At 41.5% G+C, this 18,441-nt stretch overlaps 1 protein-coding gene across 1 annotated transcript in view; it reads right to left on the bottom strand.

Moving 5' to 3' along the window:
* The window catches only part of MPDZ (multiple PDZ domain crumbs cell polarity complex component), a 128,797-nt gene that overhangs the window by 28,618 nt on the left and 81,738 nt on the right, over positions 1-18,441 (bottom strand). Inside the window, exons 25-27 of the mRNA XM_077817668.1 lie at positions 16,103-16,280; positions 12,445-12,555; positions 2,747-2,909 (exon numbers count right to left, since the gene is read on the bottom strand). Of these exons, the coding sequence (XP_077673794.1) occupies positions 2,747-2,909; positions 12,445-12,555; positions 16,103-16,280 (452 nt within the window). The remainder of the gene's footprint in view (positions 1-2,746; positions 2,910-12,444; positions 12,556-16,102; positions 16,281-18,441) is intronic.

Genomic DNA, 18,441 nt, shown 5'->3' on the forward strand with positions numbered 1-18,441 from the left:
CAAAGGCAGCTGGGAGACTGAGTCAGCCAGTTGAGCTCCTCAGCAAAGGAAAGCAGGTTTTTCCCCCTTAACTGGTAGGTACTCTGCAAGAAAGGATCTTCAATGGCAGGAAAACATTGCACTGCGAACACCACTGCTAGCTCTTCCTCAGCCTGTACCTGTGGGGTCCCTGCCCAGAGAGGCATCCTGATCCTGTAGGCTCCCACCCAGCTCATGGTCTTGACCTGCTGGGAATGCAGCCTGCACGTCCTTGCTGAAGAAAGCCAGGAAGGGAGAACCCCCCAGTGCAAGAGGCATCTGTTGGTGGAGTCACTCAGGAAGCAGGTAAGAGAGCTGCAGGAGGCTCATTTGCCAGGAGTACAAGGACTTCACTGACAGGATGCACATGAAGACGTCCAGGATGGATGATGCAGTCAGCTGGAACAGAATACAGTAGCACCAGAGGAAGGAGGAGGACCAGCTGCTCTGTGGGGAGGAGATGACTAGCTGCTAGCTAGCTTGGGCAGCAGACAGTGCTCCAATCCACACCCAAGAACTGGTATGCTGTACAGAAAACAGGTGGAGAGGAGCAGGCCCCAATGGCTGAGGAAGAGGAGCCAACTCATGCCAGGGCTGGGAGGTTCACGGGCTGGGAGGTTCACACCTAAGAGGAAGAGATATAGGGGGGTGATGGTCAGGGACTCCATTTTGAGGGGGATGGAGGCATCCATCTTCTGACCTGATGTCCCAGGAGATGTGCTGCCTGACTGGAGCCCATGTCTGAGACTTTGTGGAAAAGCTGCCAAGGCTCATCTGTCCCTCCGACAACTACCCCATGCTGCTCATTGATGTGGGCATTTGAGAACTCATTGAGGACAGATGAGGTCCCAGAGGACTGGAGAAGGGCAAACATAGTACCTATCTTTAAAAAGGGAAACAAAGGGGATCTAGGGAATTATTAACCAACCAGTCTAACTTTGATACCTGGAAAGATACTGGAACAAATTATTAAACAATTAATTTGTACCTATCTACAGGATAATAGGGTAATAAGTAACAACCAACATGAATTTGTCAAGAACAAACCTTGCCAAACCAATCTCTTTTCCATTTTTAACAGGGTTACTAGCCAAGTGGATGGGGGTGAAGCTGGAGATGTGATATATCTTGATTTTAGTAAGGCTTTTGACAGTCCCAAATGACACTCTTATAAGCAAACTAGGGAAATCTGATCTAGATGAAATTACTATAAAGATACATACATAACTGGTTGAAAGACCATATCAAAGCATAATTATTAATGGTTCACTGTCAAACTGGGAGGATGTTGCTAGTGGGGTCTCACAGGGTTCTGTTCTGAAACCAGTACTATTCAATATTTTCATTCATGATGTAGATAATGGGGTGGACCGTATGCATATAAAATTTGTGGATGATGCCAAGCCTGGAGAGATCACAAGCATTCTGGAGGACAGAATTAGAATTCAAAATGACCACGACAAACTGGTGAACTAGTCTGAAATCAACAAGATGAAATTCAATAAAAATGAGTGAAGAACTTCACGTAGGAAGGAAAAATCAAAGCAGCCAATCAGAGCCCAGCAGGCTCAGATAAAAGAAGCTGCAAGGTCTGAACAGGTCAGTCCCTGGCTAAGACCAGAGGGGCAAGGAAAGGTGGAAGGTGCCCCACTCTAAAGCCCTGCAGCAGGACTGGAATCCCGCAGGACCGCTGCCATAATAGCGGGAGTGGTATTTAAAAAAAAAAAAAATCCCATGCAGGGCTCTACTCCACTCTGGTCAAAAGAGCTTGATGGGTTGCATTTGCTAGGAGCTCTAGCCTTAAGGTATTGAACAGAGGTAAAAAAGAGACCGGAAGGGAAGACGCTCAGGGAACGTAGCAGTGACCAACCAAGGAAGCAGTAAGTGGCTGCTGTTTATAGGGTTCATAGGTTGGGACCCGGAGTAGTGAACAGGCCCAAGTTCCCCCACCAGCCACTGGGAAAGTGTCCTAAGGCCTGAAAAGGGAACAGGGCTTGGTTAGAAGACCGAGTGAAGGGCGGGACTTAAAGGACTGAGGATCCTGGTGAAAGCTAACATTTTGTTGAACTCTTTGCTATCCTGGAAGGGGTTCATCCATTTTGACTCTGGGACCTAGCTGGAGGGCTGAGCCACTGAAGACCAGCCTAGCAAAGTCAACAACCTACAAAAGGTGCCCAGAGCAGGAAAAGGCCTGAAGTATCAGAAGGCACTCAAGATGTGACTCCATGACAGATGGTCTGGGTACACTTGGTACTCACTCAGTGTGGGAGAATGGACTAGGCAACCTCTCGAGGTCCCTTCCATTCCCACATTTTTAGGTGTCTATGGTTACCTCCCACCCCAAAGATTTTTTCTAAAAGCACTAGTCCCCCTGCCTGCCCACCCACACCCATATTTTAACTGCAGGTGAGATTACATTCAGATAACAGAACTGTATATGCGATTACCATGGGTGACATATACTACATTGAAATTGTTATTGCGGTTCATTATGTGCAGGGCAGAACCTACATTTACCAGGACTAGCACTGAAACTGAATGCACAGAACAAGGGCAAATGATTTTGTGTTTCAACAATGTGCAGCTGTCCAAGCAAAAGTGAAAGGTGAAAGTAACATTTTATACCCAGATAGATGAAAATGAAGGAGTTCAACCTGAGCCCCAACCTACTCCACATCATTGCTATTTCAATGCTGAGCTTTTCAAATAGCACAAAAAATAAACTTACTCCAGCTGTAACCAAACTCATCATCATTTTCCACATCCTCTTCCATTTTGCTGGAAGATGACTGTGCAATTTCACAGCTCATTCCTGAAAATGCTGAAGGAGGGGGCAGAGGCAAGTTACTAAATGAAGTCTTTCCTGGCTCTGAATCTGACTGACTGGATGCCTGTGGAGAACAAGAAAAATGCCGTGACTAAATATATGCAGACTCTAGAGCAGAGCAATCTAGTACATGAAAATATCAAAACGGCAATGACTATGGCTTTGAAATTAAATAACAAGCACCAGGAATTCTAAACAAAACACAGAGAGGCATCGGGAGATCAGAGATGTAAAGAACACTAGGCAAGAAGGAGTAAGTCTCCAAATGTATTTTTAAGCAAACAGAACTGACATTAAAAGCCCAATTCAGTGAAGTTTTGTGTGTTGCTTTATGCCTGAGAAACAACCTTGTGTGAAAACTTAATCGAATTTTTTCAATATTCTATTTGCACAGACTTTCTTTTTTTATATCTAAAGAAAAAAATTGACAATTTCTTCTGCTATAATTTTGTATATATACAAACAAAGGAGAGATGGAGCAATGGAGTTAAGGTAGCTTTGAAGAATCTTGTAAAAAGAAGAATATTTAGCTGAAATGTTGGTAGAAAGGCCTATTTAAAAAAAAAAAAGATGGTGAAGAACACAAGAATACCTTCTTCCAAGTCCTTTACTTGTCTTCTATGCAACCTATGAATAATCATGTCAAAAGGGAGAAAGATTTGGCCATAAAAGGGGGGGGGGGGATACCTACTCTTGGTCTTGTGATTAATTTCTATTAAAAAAAATAAAAAACAAAACTATACGCACACAAATTACTACTGCAAATCATGGTCAAATCCTTAACTCCTTAGTCTGGCAAAACTTCCATTATACAGTTAGGTTGCTTGAGGGAAATGTGATCAAGAACTGTATGATTTGGCTCCATCTTCTCAACTTGTATCATTTTTATTTATTTGGCACTGTGATCAATAGTAAACAATAGGCCAGAATGGGCCTTGAGGGCTTGGTAATTGATAAATCAGGTGATGAGAATCGCAACTGATAGATGTCCCATGAAAAACAGTACCATTTTGGGTTTCAGAGTAGCAGCCGTGTTAGTCTGTATCTGCAAAAAGAAAAGGAGGACTTGTGGCACCTTAGAGACTAACCAATTTATCTGAGCATCAGCTTTCTTGAGCTACAGCTCACTTCATCGGATGCATGCAGTGGAAAATACAGTGGGGAGATTTTATATACACAGAGAACATGAAACAATGGGTGTTACCATACACACTGTAACAAGAGTGATCAGGTAAGATGAGCTATTACCAGCAGGAGAGTCGGGGGGGGGGGGAGGAGAGGAACCTTTTGTAGTGATAATCAAGGTGAACCATTTCCAGCAGTTGACAAGAACATGTGAGGAACAGTATTGGGGGGGGCATAAACATGGGGAAATAGTTTTACTTTGTGTAATGACACATCCACACCCAGTCTTTATTCAAGCCTAAGTTAATTGTATCCAGTTTGCAAATTAATTCCAATTCAGCAGTCTCTCGTTGGAGTCCATTTCTGAAGTTTTTTATTGAAGAATTGCCACTTTTAGGTCTGTAATCGAGTGACCAAAGAGATAGGGTAGGGTAGGTTCCTGGGTTTCCCTATACCGGAAACCTACTGATCACTATGCCTATCTACATGCCTCCAGCTTTTATCCAGACAACACCACACGATCCATTGTCTACAGCCAAGCTCTAAGATACAACCGCATTTGCTCCAGCTCCTCAGACAGAGACAAACATCTACAAGATCTCTATCAAGCATTCTTACAACTACAATACCCACCTGCTGAAGTGAAGAAACAGATTGACAGAGCCAGAAGAGTACCCAGAAGTTACCTACTATAGGATGGGCCCAACGAAGAAAATAACAGAACATCACTAGCCATCACCTTCAGCCCCCAACTAAAACCTCTCCAATACATCATCAAGGATCTACAACCTATGCTGAAGGACGACCCATCACTCTCACAGATCTTGCGAGATAGGCCAGTCCTTGCTTACAGACAGCCCCCCAACCTGAAGTAAATACTCACCAGCAACCACACAACAAAAACACTAACCCAGGAACCTATCCTTGCAACAAAGCCTGTTGCCAACTGTGTCCACATATCTATTCAGGGGACCCCATCATAGGGCCTAATCACATCAGTCACACTGTCAGAGCTTGTTCACCTGCACATCTACCAATGTGATATATGCCAGCAATGCCCCTCTGCCATGTACATTGGCCAAACTGGACAGTCTCTACATAAAAGAATAAATGGACACAAATCAGACGTCAAGAATTATAACATTCAAAAACCAGTAGAAGAACGCTTCAATCTCTTTGGTCACTCGATTACAGACCTAAAAGTGGCAATTCTTCAACAAAAAATCTTCAAAAACAGACTCGAACGAGAGAATTAATTTGCAAACTGGATACAATTAACTTAGGCTTGAATAAAGACTGGGAGTGGATGTGTCATTACACAAAGTAAAACTATTTCCCCATGTTTATTTTCCCCCCTACTGTTCCTCACACATTCTTGTCAACTGCTGGAAATGGCCCACCTTGATTACCACTACAAAAGGTTCCTCCTGCCTCCCCCCCGCCCCCCCGGCTCTCCTGCTGGTAATAGCTCACCTTACCTGATCACTCTTGTTACAGTGTGTATGGTAACACCCATTGTTTCATGTTCTCTGTGTGTATAGGTTTCAGAGTAACAGCCATGTTAGTCTGTATTCGCAAAAAGAAAAGGAGTACTTGTGGCATCTTAGCGACTAACCAATTTATTTGAGCATAAGCTTTCGTGAGTTACAGCTCACTTCATCCTTCATATCCTTCACATTAGATATAGCACACACTTAGAACAACAAGACAGATGCTGGTGGCTGACAGAATGGTACAAAAGACTCAATCTTACACAAGCAATTACTGCTATACACAACCTTCCCTTGGCACTTGGAGCTTTAAGTGAATGTGAGGCATTTGAATTGTTTTGAATACATTGTGCAGAAAGCATCTGAGAGTTCAAAGCAAACTGCTGAAATTCCTAAAATGATGTAGGGTATTAGATCAGTCTTTATGAGAACTGAGATACTTACTAGAACCTAAATTGTGGGAGCACTCTCTGAAAAACTCAAACACCAATGTGGACAGGGAGGGTGATGTTTCATAAACCAGTGGTTCCCAAAGCCGGTCTGCCGCTTGTTCAGGGAAAGCCCCTGGCGCGCCGGACGGGTTTGTTTACCTGCCGCATCTGCAGGTTCAGCCGATCGCGGCTCCCACTGGCCAGGGTTCACCACTCCAGGCCAATGGGGGCTGCGGAAAGCGGCGCGGGCCAAGAGACATGCTGGCTGCCCTTCCCGCAGCCCCCATTGGCCTGGAGCGGCGAACCGTGGTTAGTGGGAGCCATGATCAGCCGAACCTGCGGACGTGGCAGGTAAACAAATTGGTCCGGCGTGCCAGGGGCTTTCCCTGAACAAGCGGCGGACCAGCTTTGAGAACCACTGTCATAAACCACACTTATTGCAAAAGAGAGTTCCTAAACTTCAGAATTGTTAGCAAAAGCACACATTAGCATTCATGCTGTACTTTTATGCTTAAAATGCATATTCCTAACTGAAAAAAGTAAGTAGAAGAATTTTACCTCAAGGTGAGGGTACAGGAGTTCCAGAAACTCAATAAGCACTTTCTATATATTCACTGGAGGCCATATAACCTTAAATTAATGCAGGTGTTTGTGGGAGGGTAGGGGGAGCGGGGGGAGTCAACACAAAGATTAGGGAAGGACATGAAACAACTAACTCAGTGTAGTACACAATTTCTAACTCAAAGTAATGCATCATTTTAATCTTGCTCTTTGTGAACAATGGAAGTGCCTAAAATGTTGCAGTACTCAATACAATGATCAAGACAACAATAAGATGGTTTGCTATCCAGTAGCTCTGGAAAGACGGGTGTACTTCTGTATGTACAAATGAAATTCCAGTGGATTTATCATTAAAAGAAAGCACAAAGTGCCATATATTGATGAACAAGGATCATTTCCTTATGTCTCGCTATATGTACACGTATAAACTCTGCACCTGTTTAAGTTTAAGCAAATGCTGATATGAAAGCCAATGAATGCTCAAAGTCTTCTCTGCAAGCAAAGAGTAAAACAAATAAGGTCCTAACAACAATTAAAATGTACAGGACCAAATTCTGTATTCCAAATCACTGTAAATTATGCATGCATCTCCAAGGACAGAATCTGGCCCTTTTATTTACACACAAGACTTCTGTTCTCTGAATTGGGCCCTAACATAAGGCTAAAATATTTTGACTCTTGACATACCAAAATGCAAACATCTGACAACACATGGAGCCTTCTGGCTACGCATGGGGCTCTGGTCACAACCAAGCATGTATTTATAATGGCAGTGAATGGACAGCAGTATCAATTTCAATGTAGCAGACCCATTTGGAAGGAAGATCAGTACTTTCCAAAATTACCACAGGCCACGTACAAACAGGCATAAACAAAACACAGCACAAAAAGGATGTGTGACACAATCACAAGTTACTGTAACTTTCACATGGAGACAAACCTTAAATGGTGTGGGGGCAAAAGGGTTAGTTGGGGAACAATGGAAGGCAACCCTAACAGGATTCTGCACATCCTACAGTAACAGAAAACAGCAATCCATATATTACAGTACCTTTGACAATATGTAGCATTAGCAATATGAACTCATGTTCACATATTTTTAAGTGACAGGTGTATTTTATAAACTGCAGTAAATTCACACCATTTTATTTCAAAATGGACAAAATAGCTTACATGACCTAATTAACCCCTGATTCAGCAAGGTATTTTACTGAATCAGGGCCTTCATAACTTTTTCCACAAAAATCTGGCAGAAAAAGCAAAAAAATGTCCTTGGGGGTAGGGTTCAGATGGGGGTGGCAGGTGGTTTTGACTTTTCTAATATTTGCAAGCACATAAGTTTTTGCATGTAATTATGTGCAACATAATTTTTTTGTAATAACTGTTTATTTAGAAATTATAAGCAATTACCTCTGTTACACTTCTACTGTCACTACCTCAAAACTATAAGTGTGGGTATAGATTTCAAAAACATACATATGCAGTTTTACAGTCAGTCTTTGCTCTTTATACATTTTGAGATTTTGTTATGAGATTAAGGGAAAAAATACAAAAATTGAAGAAGCACGGATTTACAGCTGAATTCATCCCCCAGATGCATGAGCAGCTACAGGTGACTGTGCAAAATCAGAGCTGTATGCATGTACATGCAGATAGGATTTGGCCTTTAATCAGGGATGCGTCAGAGGTCTAGTTGCATTAGCACCAATTACGAAGAGAAGAATCTAACTTTTCTAGATTTCAAAAAAATGTTGGCACCCTGCTTGTGGTACAGGGCAAAAATTTCCAAAAAAAACCCCAAAAAGTTGTCACCATCTTACAATGTGAGGTATTGACACATTGTTCATGGCAAAAATAAAGTAGGAAATTCCTAACCACACTCATACAGAGAAAGGACCAACATACAAACAACAGATAACAAAGTACCTCTGTCCTTGAAAAAAGCCATTTCATATTAGGCTGAGATTTTCAAAACTACCAAACTCCTCTAGGGGGCTCTGAAAATCTCAGTCTTAAGAGGTTATGATTACATATCTGGCATCTGTACAATACTTCTACACATTCTTATTTATCATGGAAAATTTCCATCCTCACCAGCACAGAATTTTACCCAAATGTGGAAAAAATACAAACAGAGAAGGACACACAAGTGGTGCAGAAGCACATAAATAACGTTCGGTGAACCAATAAAGACCATCAGGTGTCATCCAACCTTGTTAGTGTTGAACGGAGGAGAATCAGCAAATGGCTTAGTGCTGCTGATGGTAGCAGGCCCATAGAAAAGGTTGTGCTGCGTGAAAGGCAGCTACAAAGAAAACAAAAGGAACCAAACAACAAAGAAGGTAGGTTTAAAATAAAACCTTGTGGCTTACAGAACAGACCACAAGGTTTCTTGTGTTAACAATGCCCATGTCATACGCTATGCTAAAGACATCTGTGAGCAAAGGCAGGCGAGGCTGTACATTTACATTTGTCTGACACACATTGGTGACGTTAAATGATGGGGAGAAGAACAGTCTACCAGTTTTATCCTCCTCATAGGTTATGGCCCTCTTCCCTCATTCTATAGGAACTATGAAGGTAGTACTTCTTTTCCACTATTACATATAAGGAGGATTTCTAAAGGCACAAATGGCAGTCAGGCACCCAACTCCCACTGAAAGCCAACAGGAATTAGGCACATAAGTGCCATTTGTACCTCCGAAAATCTCCCCTTATAGTCTTTTGATCCAATCCTCATGGTCCTTACTTAGGTCAAACTCCCACTGATATAAATGGCAGCTTTTTTGCTGAATAAGGAATTCAGAATTGGTATACAGAGCATAGAATCACATTCATAAACATATTAAGTGTCTTAAAATGTCATGAGTGAGAAGATGAAAAATTTGCCTTCTTTGATTATTATCTGATGAGAGCCAAATGCTTCAATGGCTCTATATTGAAACGTCACTAATTCACATTTATGACCTGGATACAAATTCTGCAAATCAGGAAAAGAACAAACATAAGAACAATTTGTAGAAAATGTAGTGCAAAATTTAGGTTGTGCTTTTATTTTGACAAGTAAACAGCAGCATACTAATAAATGGGCAGCAGGATATTTTCCAGAAGTAATTAAGTTTTAGTAATACAGGATCTTATTATAGCACATTGTCATTAAATATGTGCAGCTAAGTGGGAGGGACCACTTTTTTAGTAAGCTTTATTGGGTTTATGGCTAAACAAAATAAGAATTAGCTGGCTTTTCCTAAGACAATACTAGTTACTTTCCTCTTGTCATTTACTGTCAACATTTTTAACCTTTGGTTTATGCCATTGATGCAGTTCTCGTACTGTATTGTAGGACCAGAATGGTTTTGAAACAAACGTGCTCACTTAAAAGAAAGAGGCAACCATTCTGATGTTCTGTAGTAGATGGGAGTGTCCTAAATTCATGCAAATAAATTCTACAAGGGAACCAGCTGCTATGCTGGCCAAAGTTCTTTGCAGCTATGAGCCTAACACTTTTGGAAAACAGGCAGTGCAGTGCTTAGAAAGGAATACCCCTTGTACCCCAGTTACATAATCAAGACATGCTTAAGTAGTGGGTAAAAGGAAAAGTGCAAACTTTAGTACGGATAAAAGGAAAAAAGATAAAAAACAGCAGGAGAATTTTCGGGGGCGGGGAGGGGGGAAATACGTCAAAAAATCACTGTTATCTGGGCCTGTCTGCACAGTGGAGTAATGAACCGTATGGGGGTGTGACTTCTGAAGTGCACAAACATGTTGCACATTAATTGCTCCATATAGAGCCTGCTGGTGCACATCAAAGGTTCCCTACCACCCTCTGATGTACTAGCGGTGTGCACTGCTGCTCTGTATAGAAAAGCCCTTTATCTTACCGTGTAAAGAAATCTCTGAACCAGCTAAAACATTTGTTGTTTTTCAAAAAACACTTAAAATTGGAAAATGCATTGTTCAATATTCATATTCAGGCATCAGTTTACCAAATCAGATTGATCTAATTTGCCAGTGTAATGTTTCTTGGATCTACAGTATTTTACAGTTTGAAAGACAGAGCGATGTTAAGACAAGGGATCCATTGTGACAATGCCACTCACAAACTTGAGAGAGAACATTTTCCCTATGAGAAGAATTTCTGTTTACACATGCAATGTCTTCTAAGTACTATTTGTGAAATTAATGTTTCTATGTAACCATCAGATTTGCTGCCTGCATTAAGAGTTTAAACTATCTTGACAGAGTGTTATATAAATAAAATTAACATAACACATATTTTGTGCATAAATAATCAAGCTCTAGTAATAACACAGAAAATCAATCCCCAACCATTCATATTTGTGCCTCAAATATGTCTGACATAATGATATGTCAATGAAAAAACACTGGCTGCCCTGACTTCTATCCCATGCCACTGTGTTGAAGAAGTTATTGAGACTGTGCAAGGGGTAAATCAGGGCACTGTTTAGGGAATTACCTTCATGTAATCTAAAAATGATTGTTGTCAACAATACCATTGTGCAAGAAAGCACACTTGTACATAGCAAAACAAAAGGAACCACTAGCATAAAAATATTTAGTTATTTGAGCAAACAAAGCATTCAAAAAATGCATAAGGGTGAAGCCCTGCAATGTGGCTGGAGATACGCTCATCTCAATCGGTAATTCTTATTTAAAAATAAACAGAGCAGAGTCATTATGTAGCACAGATGTGGCGCATAACTGCTTGCATGGAGAACTACTAAATTTGTTTCCAGCAGACAACACAGCCCATTCATATTATCTGGGCCATACTCTAATCTCCATGTACAGTATCTTGAAGAATACAACGGTGGAAAATCTGACTCTCTTTTAACAGTCATTTTTAGCAGATGTGTTGTTGCACCATATTAAAGACTGTTATTGTCTGCATGCAGCTAGCTGTCTGGATGAGTACACATGAACGAAGACTGGAAATTCCCTCACAAGTTCTTACTATATGTACAGATGTAAGTTTCAAACGATTAAGATAGTAAAAAGAGTTGTTTTAAAAATTATATCACAAAGCATGTGTACAGTGAAAAGCATGTGCAATGCCTTGCTTTACATACAAAAGTATGGATATTTTAATAAACAGTCAATTTTAAAATACAGTAAAGCTAGTTGGGGGTAGAGAAACAGAACAAGTAGAACTGTAATTTTAAAAATTCCTGAAGGAACATTCATATATACACGAAAAGTCATCTGTGATGAAGTAAAAGCATCACTCTCATCCTAAACATTCATTAAACAACATCAATCTTGCCCATTTCTTAGCAAATGCACAATACTCATTTTAGCAGCCTGAGTATCAATAGCCAACATTCAGGAAAGCTATTCCATGCAACGTTACCTGAGATGACTGACGATAAAATGGGTTAGTAGGTTTCTGCCCACTGAGAGCAGAGGTTGATGAAGAGCTATTGAGAGATTCTGGCTGGGAAACAAAAGTTATGAGACAACTAGTAAATAAACATGCAGATTACATAGACTCTCCAATGAGGAAGTTTAGTTTCAGGTGATGCAAGCTACTATTTTAAAGCTTATTAGCTTGTGTTTGCATTGTCCATGCAGTTTAATGAAGGAAAAATTATTTTTGTGTACTTCTAGGTCCTTTCATTAATGCTCCCTTAATATAACAACAATTGTTGCCGTATATTTCGCATGCATTTGGACACAATATCAATCTCTAAGACTTGTTTTTAGATAGGCTCCCTCCTTTCTCCTCAACAATCAATCATTCTGGAGGCTTTTCAAAATACTTTGAAGCAAGCATACTATAGGTAAATTCCAAATCAATTTCATTCTAAATGGAAATAATATTTAAAAATCAAACCTTTGTTCCTATAATGATCTGTTTGAGATGGAACCTGCAGGATTAAATATCTCCCCCCACCCCAAAAATAATATCAGCTTGGACATTTATTTAAACTATCCCTATTTTTTGTCTCTTTTTCACATTTATGATGCTTACCCTTGATCTGTTTATAATGCTCTGTACCATAAAGACTACAGGGTTGCCTGCCTTCCGTATGGCTTCCACAGCTTGTTCATGGCTTGCATCTCTGAGGTCAATTCCATCCACCTGAAAATCGGAAGGCCTCAGCTTAACATTACACAAAACTTAAAGTATAATGAAGCAACTTCTAAGATTTTGATTTTGGATCGTCTATTGCAGCCTGAGCCAAAGGCCTGTGCACTCAGCAGAACGATCCCCACTGACTTCAACATACGTTGAATCAGGTCCTTAGGCACCAACAACGTACAGACTGGATTTTCAAAAGGCATCTAAGAGCTAATCTACATGGCACAGCAATGCACACTAGAGGGATGTGAATTCTAAAATGCATCAACATGCTATGCACTAACTGCCACACGTAGACCCCACCGGTGCACAGTAAAAGATCCCTAGTGTATGTTAACTTAGGGTATGTCCACACTGGCAAGTTTCTGAGCAACAAGTGATACCACTTTTATTAAAGCTCTGGAATTAATAAACAATTGTCGCATGCTCACACTGTGCTCCTTGTGATGCTGGACCGCATCCACATTAGCAGCTCTTGCAACGGTGAAGAGAGCAGTGCATTGTGGTCGCTATCCCACTGTGGGACTGGCTGCAGGGTGCTTTGGGAAGGGTTTGGAATGCCCCATGGGGCAGGCACAGCATCACATGATGCAGGTTTCCCAATCCCATTGTTCCATGGGCATCCTACTACACGGTCAGCTGCTTTTCAACTGAAGTGTGGGGGCGGGGAGGGCAGAGTGTGTGACAGGGAGTGTGTGTGTGTGTGTGTGTGTGTGTATGGAGTGGGGGGAGAGACTTTCTGCGCTGTAATGTCTTTACACTGCCAATACAGCGCTGGAACCTCTGCGCTTTAAGGCTTATGACTCTCGTCAAGGTGGGTTTTTTTGAAACACTCTAACTGAGGAGTTGCTGCGCACTAAGTGGCTTGACAGTGTGTACACTTTGGGAGTTACACTGCAGAAAGCTGCTTTACTGTGCAGTAACTTGCCAGTGTAGACAAGGCCTTACTGTTGCTACATTAGACAAGTCCAAAGGGACACAGACACCCACCTTTAATTCTGGGAATTTTGGTGCCTATCACCCTTAGGCTCTTTTGAAATCCCAGCCACATAATTTAGGCTTTCAATATTCTAAAGGATTTTAAAACTGGCTATTCATCTGCTTCATTCAAGTTCCATGTCGATATTTTGTCCCAAAAGCCACGGTTATAGAATATGTAATAATATGAAAGCAATGTCAGAGTTTGCCAACAATTGCTTCCAGTCATTTATGGCTCAGAATCAGGGCTATTTATATCTACCTCACTGAGTCAATGTGAGGTTTAATTATATGATACTTACAAAGCATTTGAAGATCCCTGGTGGAGGAGGAGCATTATATAAGTGCAAAGTACTATTTTTTAATGTTAGACAATTTTTCCTTGTTACATTCCCCTCTGCCCCCCAAAACTAGTTTTTGCTCAGAATTGAAAAAATTTCTTCCTCCCTAAACAAAATATTTACAAAGGATGGCTAAGAACAATTCTTTGAGATGTAACATACTCTCTCTTTCACTCTCCGTATAACATGTACTGATATGTTGATTAAAAAAAAGTTTATCTTGGTATCCAAGGAAAATCCATGTTATGGTGAGGTTAGCATTAGAAAAGCATATTCATAATGGCTATGATAATAGCTAAAAGCCAAGATACAAGTGTTATTTGTTAGTAGTACTTGCATAAGAAGCCATATAGTGAGAGTTACTTCTGCCTCTTTAATTTCATAGGTTATCTGAGACTTAACCATCCAATGTAAAATAAAGAGAAGGAAAACCATTTAAGATAGCAGATTCTAAATCTATTAGGAAAAAAACAGTATTGTTATCACTCTATCACTTCCAATGACCGAAGTAGTGGCAGGTGCTAACTAGAGAGCAGAGCCAGGTTATGTTACAGTATAAGAAAGGGAAACTATACGTACATGTCCAGACATACGTGGTCACTATATATATAGATAGATAGATATATACACGCGCACACACACACTATGTCTACAGTCGTCTAGTTAACATGTGTATTCCCCCACATTCACTTCTGCAAGTTTCATTTTCTGGGACAGTCCATATGCTCATTAAAACCCAATGACTCACTTATATTGACCATTAATGGCATTTCTAGCCATTCTGCAAAGTAAAAGCAATTCTCATCCTTGATATAACCAATGTGTTCATACATCAGAGACAGACCAAAACATTTAGGCCAACGTCAGCCATTACTGAATACTAGTCTATTTGTGCTATTATATAAAACCAATACCTAATAGAGCTCTGCACTGGTGCTTAGATAGGAGGTCATATAAGTGCCTGGATGAAGCTGTAACTTTTTATGATGTAAGTGCTTATTTATACAATATGTTATAAATGGGTCCTCTCCAGCCCAAATTCCACCTTCATACCTATTGGCCAATGGAAGCTCTGCAGTCCTCTCTGGCTGTTCACTGTAGAAGCTTTTCTGATGCCCTGCATCTCTGTCCTATACACTGTCCATGTAATTCCAGTTTAAACATTACCCACTTAAAACCACCCTACCTGAGAGGCAGAATCACAGACTCTGCCATCTGGGTTGCCATGTACTTAAAGAATGGCAGCCAGGGTCCAGACGTCATAAAGAATAGTGCATTTCCTAACAACCTAAGATATAGGGTGGAGTATTAACTGACAGCCAGCTGAAAAACAGTTTTAGAAAGAATGTCGCTTAATCTTGGCTGCCAACTTTGCTCCAAAGCTGAACCAGGGTGGAGTGAAGGTGAGGGCATCATCCCTGCAAAGATGGCAAAAAGGGGATCAGTGTTCAGGAGAAAAAAGTCTCCCCCTAACCTAGCTGCAGGGGTGGAAAAGTTTCTCTGTGTCCCACAAGTTTGACTCTAACCCCCTCTCTGTTAGCAGCTAAGCAGAGCTTTATGTACTCCCACCCGGACACGGAGACTAAGTGGAGATGAAAGACAGGGTCTGGATAGGCACTAACATGCAGGTAAGTGGGATGTCTATTTGCAGTTCTCCTACTCTTTATGGCCATCTCTTTAACTACCCCATGCAGCTGCATGAAACATGGTAATCTTTCTCCTGAGTCAGCTGGTCTAAATAGGGGCTAGGATCCAGGACCTTGTGCATCCCTGTGTTACTCTGAAGACTATGTACATTTGGGGCTGTATGTAAGCCGGAGGCCCTTTGCATGTAAAACACACACATGATAGGACTATGGTTATAATGCAGTAACTACATTTGGTATACCACGTGGTAAAACTCTTAAGGGCTGCCAGTAATGCAGACAGTAATGGAGACATTGGAGGGGTGCAGTACTCACAGGGCTACCTACATTCCATTGTGGTGGTGGTGGTGGTTTTATATTCAGAAATATTTAAATAAAAAAGTGATAACTGTACACCATGTAGGCCCTGGGTTTGTAGGCACAAAATCTAGTTGCTGGCCCTGTACCATGATGGCTGATGAGAAAAAAAAAAATCACAATCTCTTGCTTTGCCATAACAAAATTATGTCCACAAGCAGACATTTGCAAGGTTGATGTATATACATGTGAAAAATTAAAGCACATAATAAGTTTGCATGGTACCTCCACTATTCTATCTCCAGTTTTTAAAGTTCCATTTTTGCCAGCGGGGCTGTCTTCCAGAATGTGTTTGATAAAGATTCCCCTCATCACTTCACCATTGCTCAGCCGACTCCCCATCCCTCGTCCACCGACGATGCTGATTCCCAACGACTTGCTAGGTTCTCTCCAAAGCTCAACCCTACAATGACAAAAAAAACAAAAAGGAATGCATTGTATCTACATCACAGCCTCTCGTCTATAAATTCCAAAGGCCTGTCATTTGTACAATTCTATGGAACACATCTGAGAAAAATTCTTCCTTGGATGTTTTCATGCCTTTCTAGGACAGTGGGTTGGGAATGACCAACAAGTCTATTTAGTGTCTAACTTTTGTCTACTGCCCTCCATTTATTTTGGCTTCTAGCTAACCCTCGTATATCCTATGTGAGCTACAGAAAGAATAACATTCTGAAACTACGAAACCACCTGAACAACATCCTATACAGCAAACAGGGAAAGATTAAGAATGAGCTCTCAAAACTGGATACTCTCATAAAAAACCAACCTTCCACAAAAACTTCCTCATGGATAGATTTTACAAAAACTAGACAAGCCATTTACAACACACACTTTGCTTCTCTACAAAGGAAAAAGGACACTAAACTATCTAAACTACTACATGCTACAAGGGGCCATAACAGTGGTTCCCTTAACCCACCCAACAATATTGTTAATCTTTCCAACTATACTCTTAGCCTGTCAGAAGAGTCTGTCCTATCTCGGGACCTCTCCTTTTGTCCCTCCAGGCCCACAAACATGATACAGTTCTGTGGTGACCTAGAATTCTACTTTCGACGTCTCCGACTCAAAGAATATTTCCAACACACCTCTGAACAACATACTAACCCACAGAATCCTTCCCACCAACACCACAAAAAGAAGGATTCTGCGTGGACTCCTCCTGAAGGTCGAAACAACAGACTGGACTTCTACATAGATTGCTTCCGTTGACGTGCACAGGCTGAAATTGTGGAAAACCAGCATCACTTGCCCCATAACCTCAGCCGTTCTGAACACAATGCCATCCACAGCCTCAGGAACAACTCTGACATCAGAATCAAAAAAGGCTGACAAAGGAGGTGCTGTCGTCATAATGAATAAGTTGGAATGTGAACAAGAGGCTGCTAGGCAGCTCTCTAACTCTACATTCTACAAGCCATTATCCTCTGATCCCACTGAGGATTACCAGAAGAAACTACACCATCTGCTCAAGAAACTCCCTGAAAAAGCACAAGAACAAATCTGCACAGACACACCCCTAGAATCCCAGCGAGGGGTATTCTATCTGCTACCCAAGATCCATAAACCTGGGAATCCTGGACACCCCATCCTCTCAGGCATTGGCACCCTGACAGCAGGATTGTCTGGCTATGCGGACTCTCTCTTCAGGCCCTACGCTACCAGCACTCCCTGCCATCTTTGAGACACCACTGACTTCCTGAGGAAACTACAATCCATCGGTGATCTTCCAGAAAACACCCTCCTGGCCACTATGGATGCCCTTTACACCAACATTCCACACAAAGATGGACTACAGGCCATCAGGATCAGTATCCCCGATAATGTCACGGCAAACCTGGTGGCTGACTTTTGTGACTTTGTCCTCACCCATAACTATTTCACATTTGGGGACAATATATACCTTCAAGTCAGCGGCGCTGCTATGGGTACCTGCATGGTCCCACAGTATGCTAACATTTTTGTGGCTGACTTAGAACAATGCTTCCTTAGCTCTTGTCCCCTAATGCCCCAACTCTACTTGCACTACACTAATGACATCTTCATCATCTGGACCCATGGAAAAGAAGCCTTTGAGGAATTCCACCAGGATTTCAACAATTTCCATCCCACCATCAACCTCAGCCTAGACCAATCCACACATTTCCTGGACACTACTGTGCTAATAAGCAATGGTCACATAACCACCACCCTATACTGGAAACCTACTGACCACCTACATGCCTCCAGCTTCCATCCAGGACACACCACACGATCCATTGTCGACAGCCAAGCTCTACGATACAACCTTATTTGCTCCAATCCCTCAGACAGAGACAAACACCTAGAAGATCTCCATCAAGCATTCTTAAAACTACAATACCCACCTGCTGAAGTGAAAAAACCAGATTGACAGAGCCAGAACTGTACCCAGAAGTCACCTACTACAGGACAGGCCCAACAAAGAAAATAACAGAATGCCACTAGCTGTCACCTTCAGTCCCCAACTAAAACATCTCCAGCGCATCATCAAGGATCTACAACCTATCCTGAGGGACGACCCATCACTCTCACAGATCTTG

This window comes from Eretmochelys imbricata, chromosome 5, assembly GCF_965152235.1.
Source record: "Eretmochelys imbricata isolate rEreImb1 chromosome 5, rEreImb1.hap1, whole genome shotgun sequence".
Lineage (NCBI taxonomy): Eukaryota > Metazoa > Chordata > Testudines > Cheloniidae > Eretmochelys > Eretmochelys imbricata.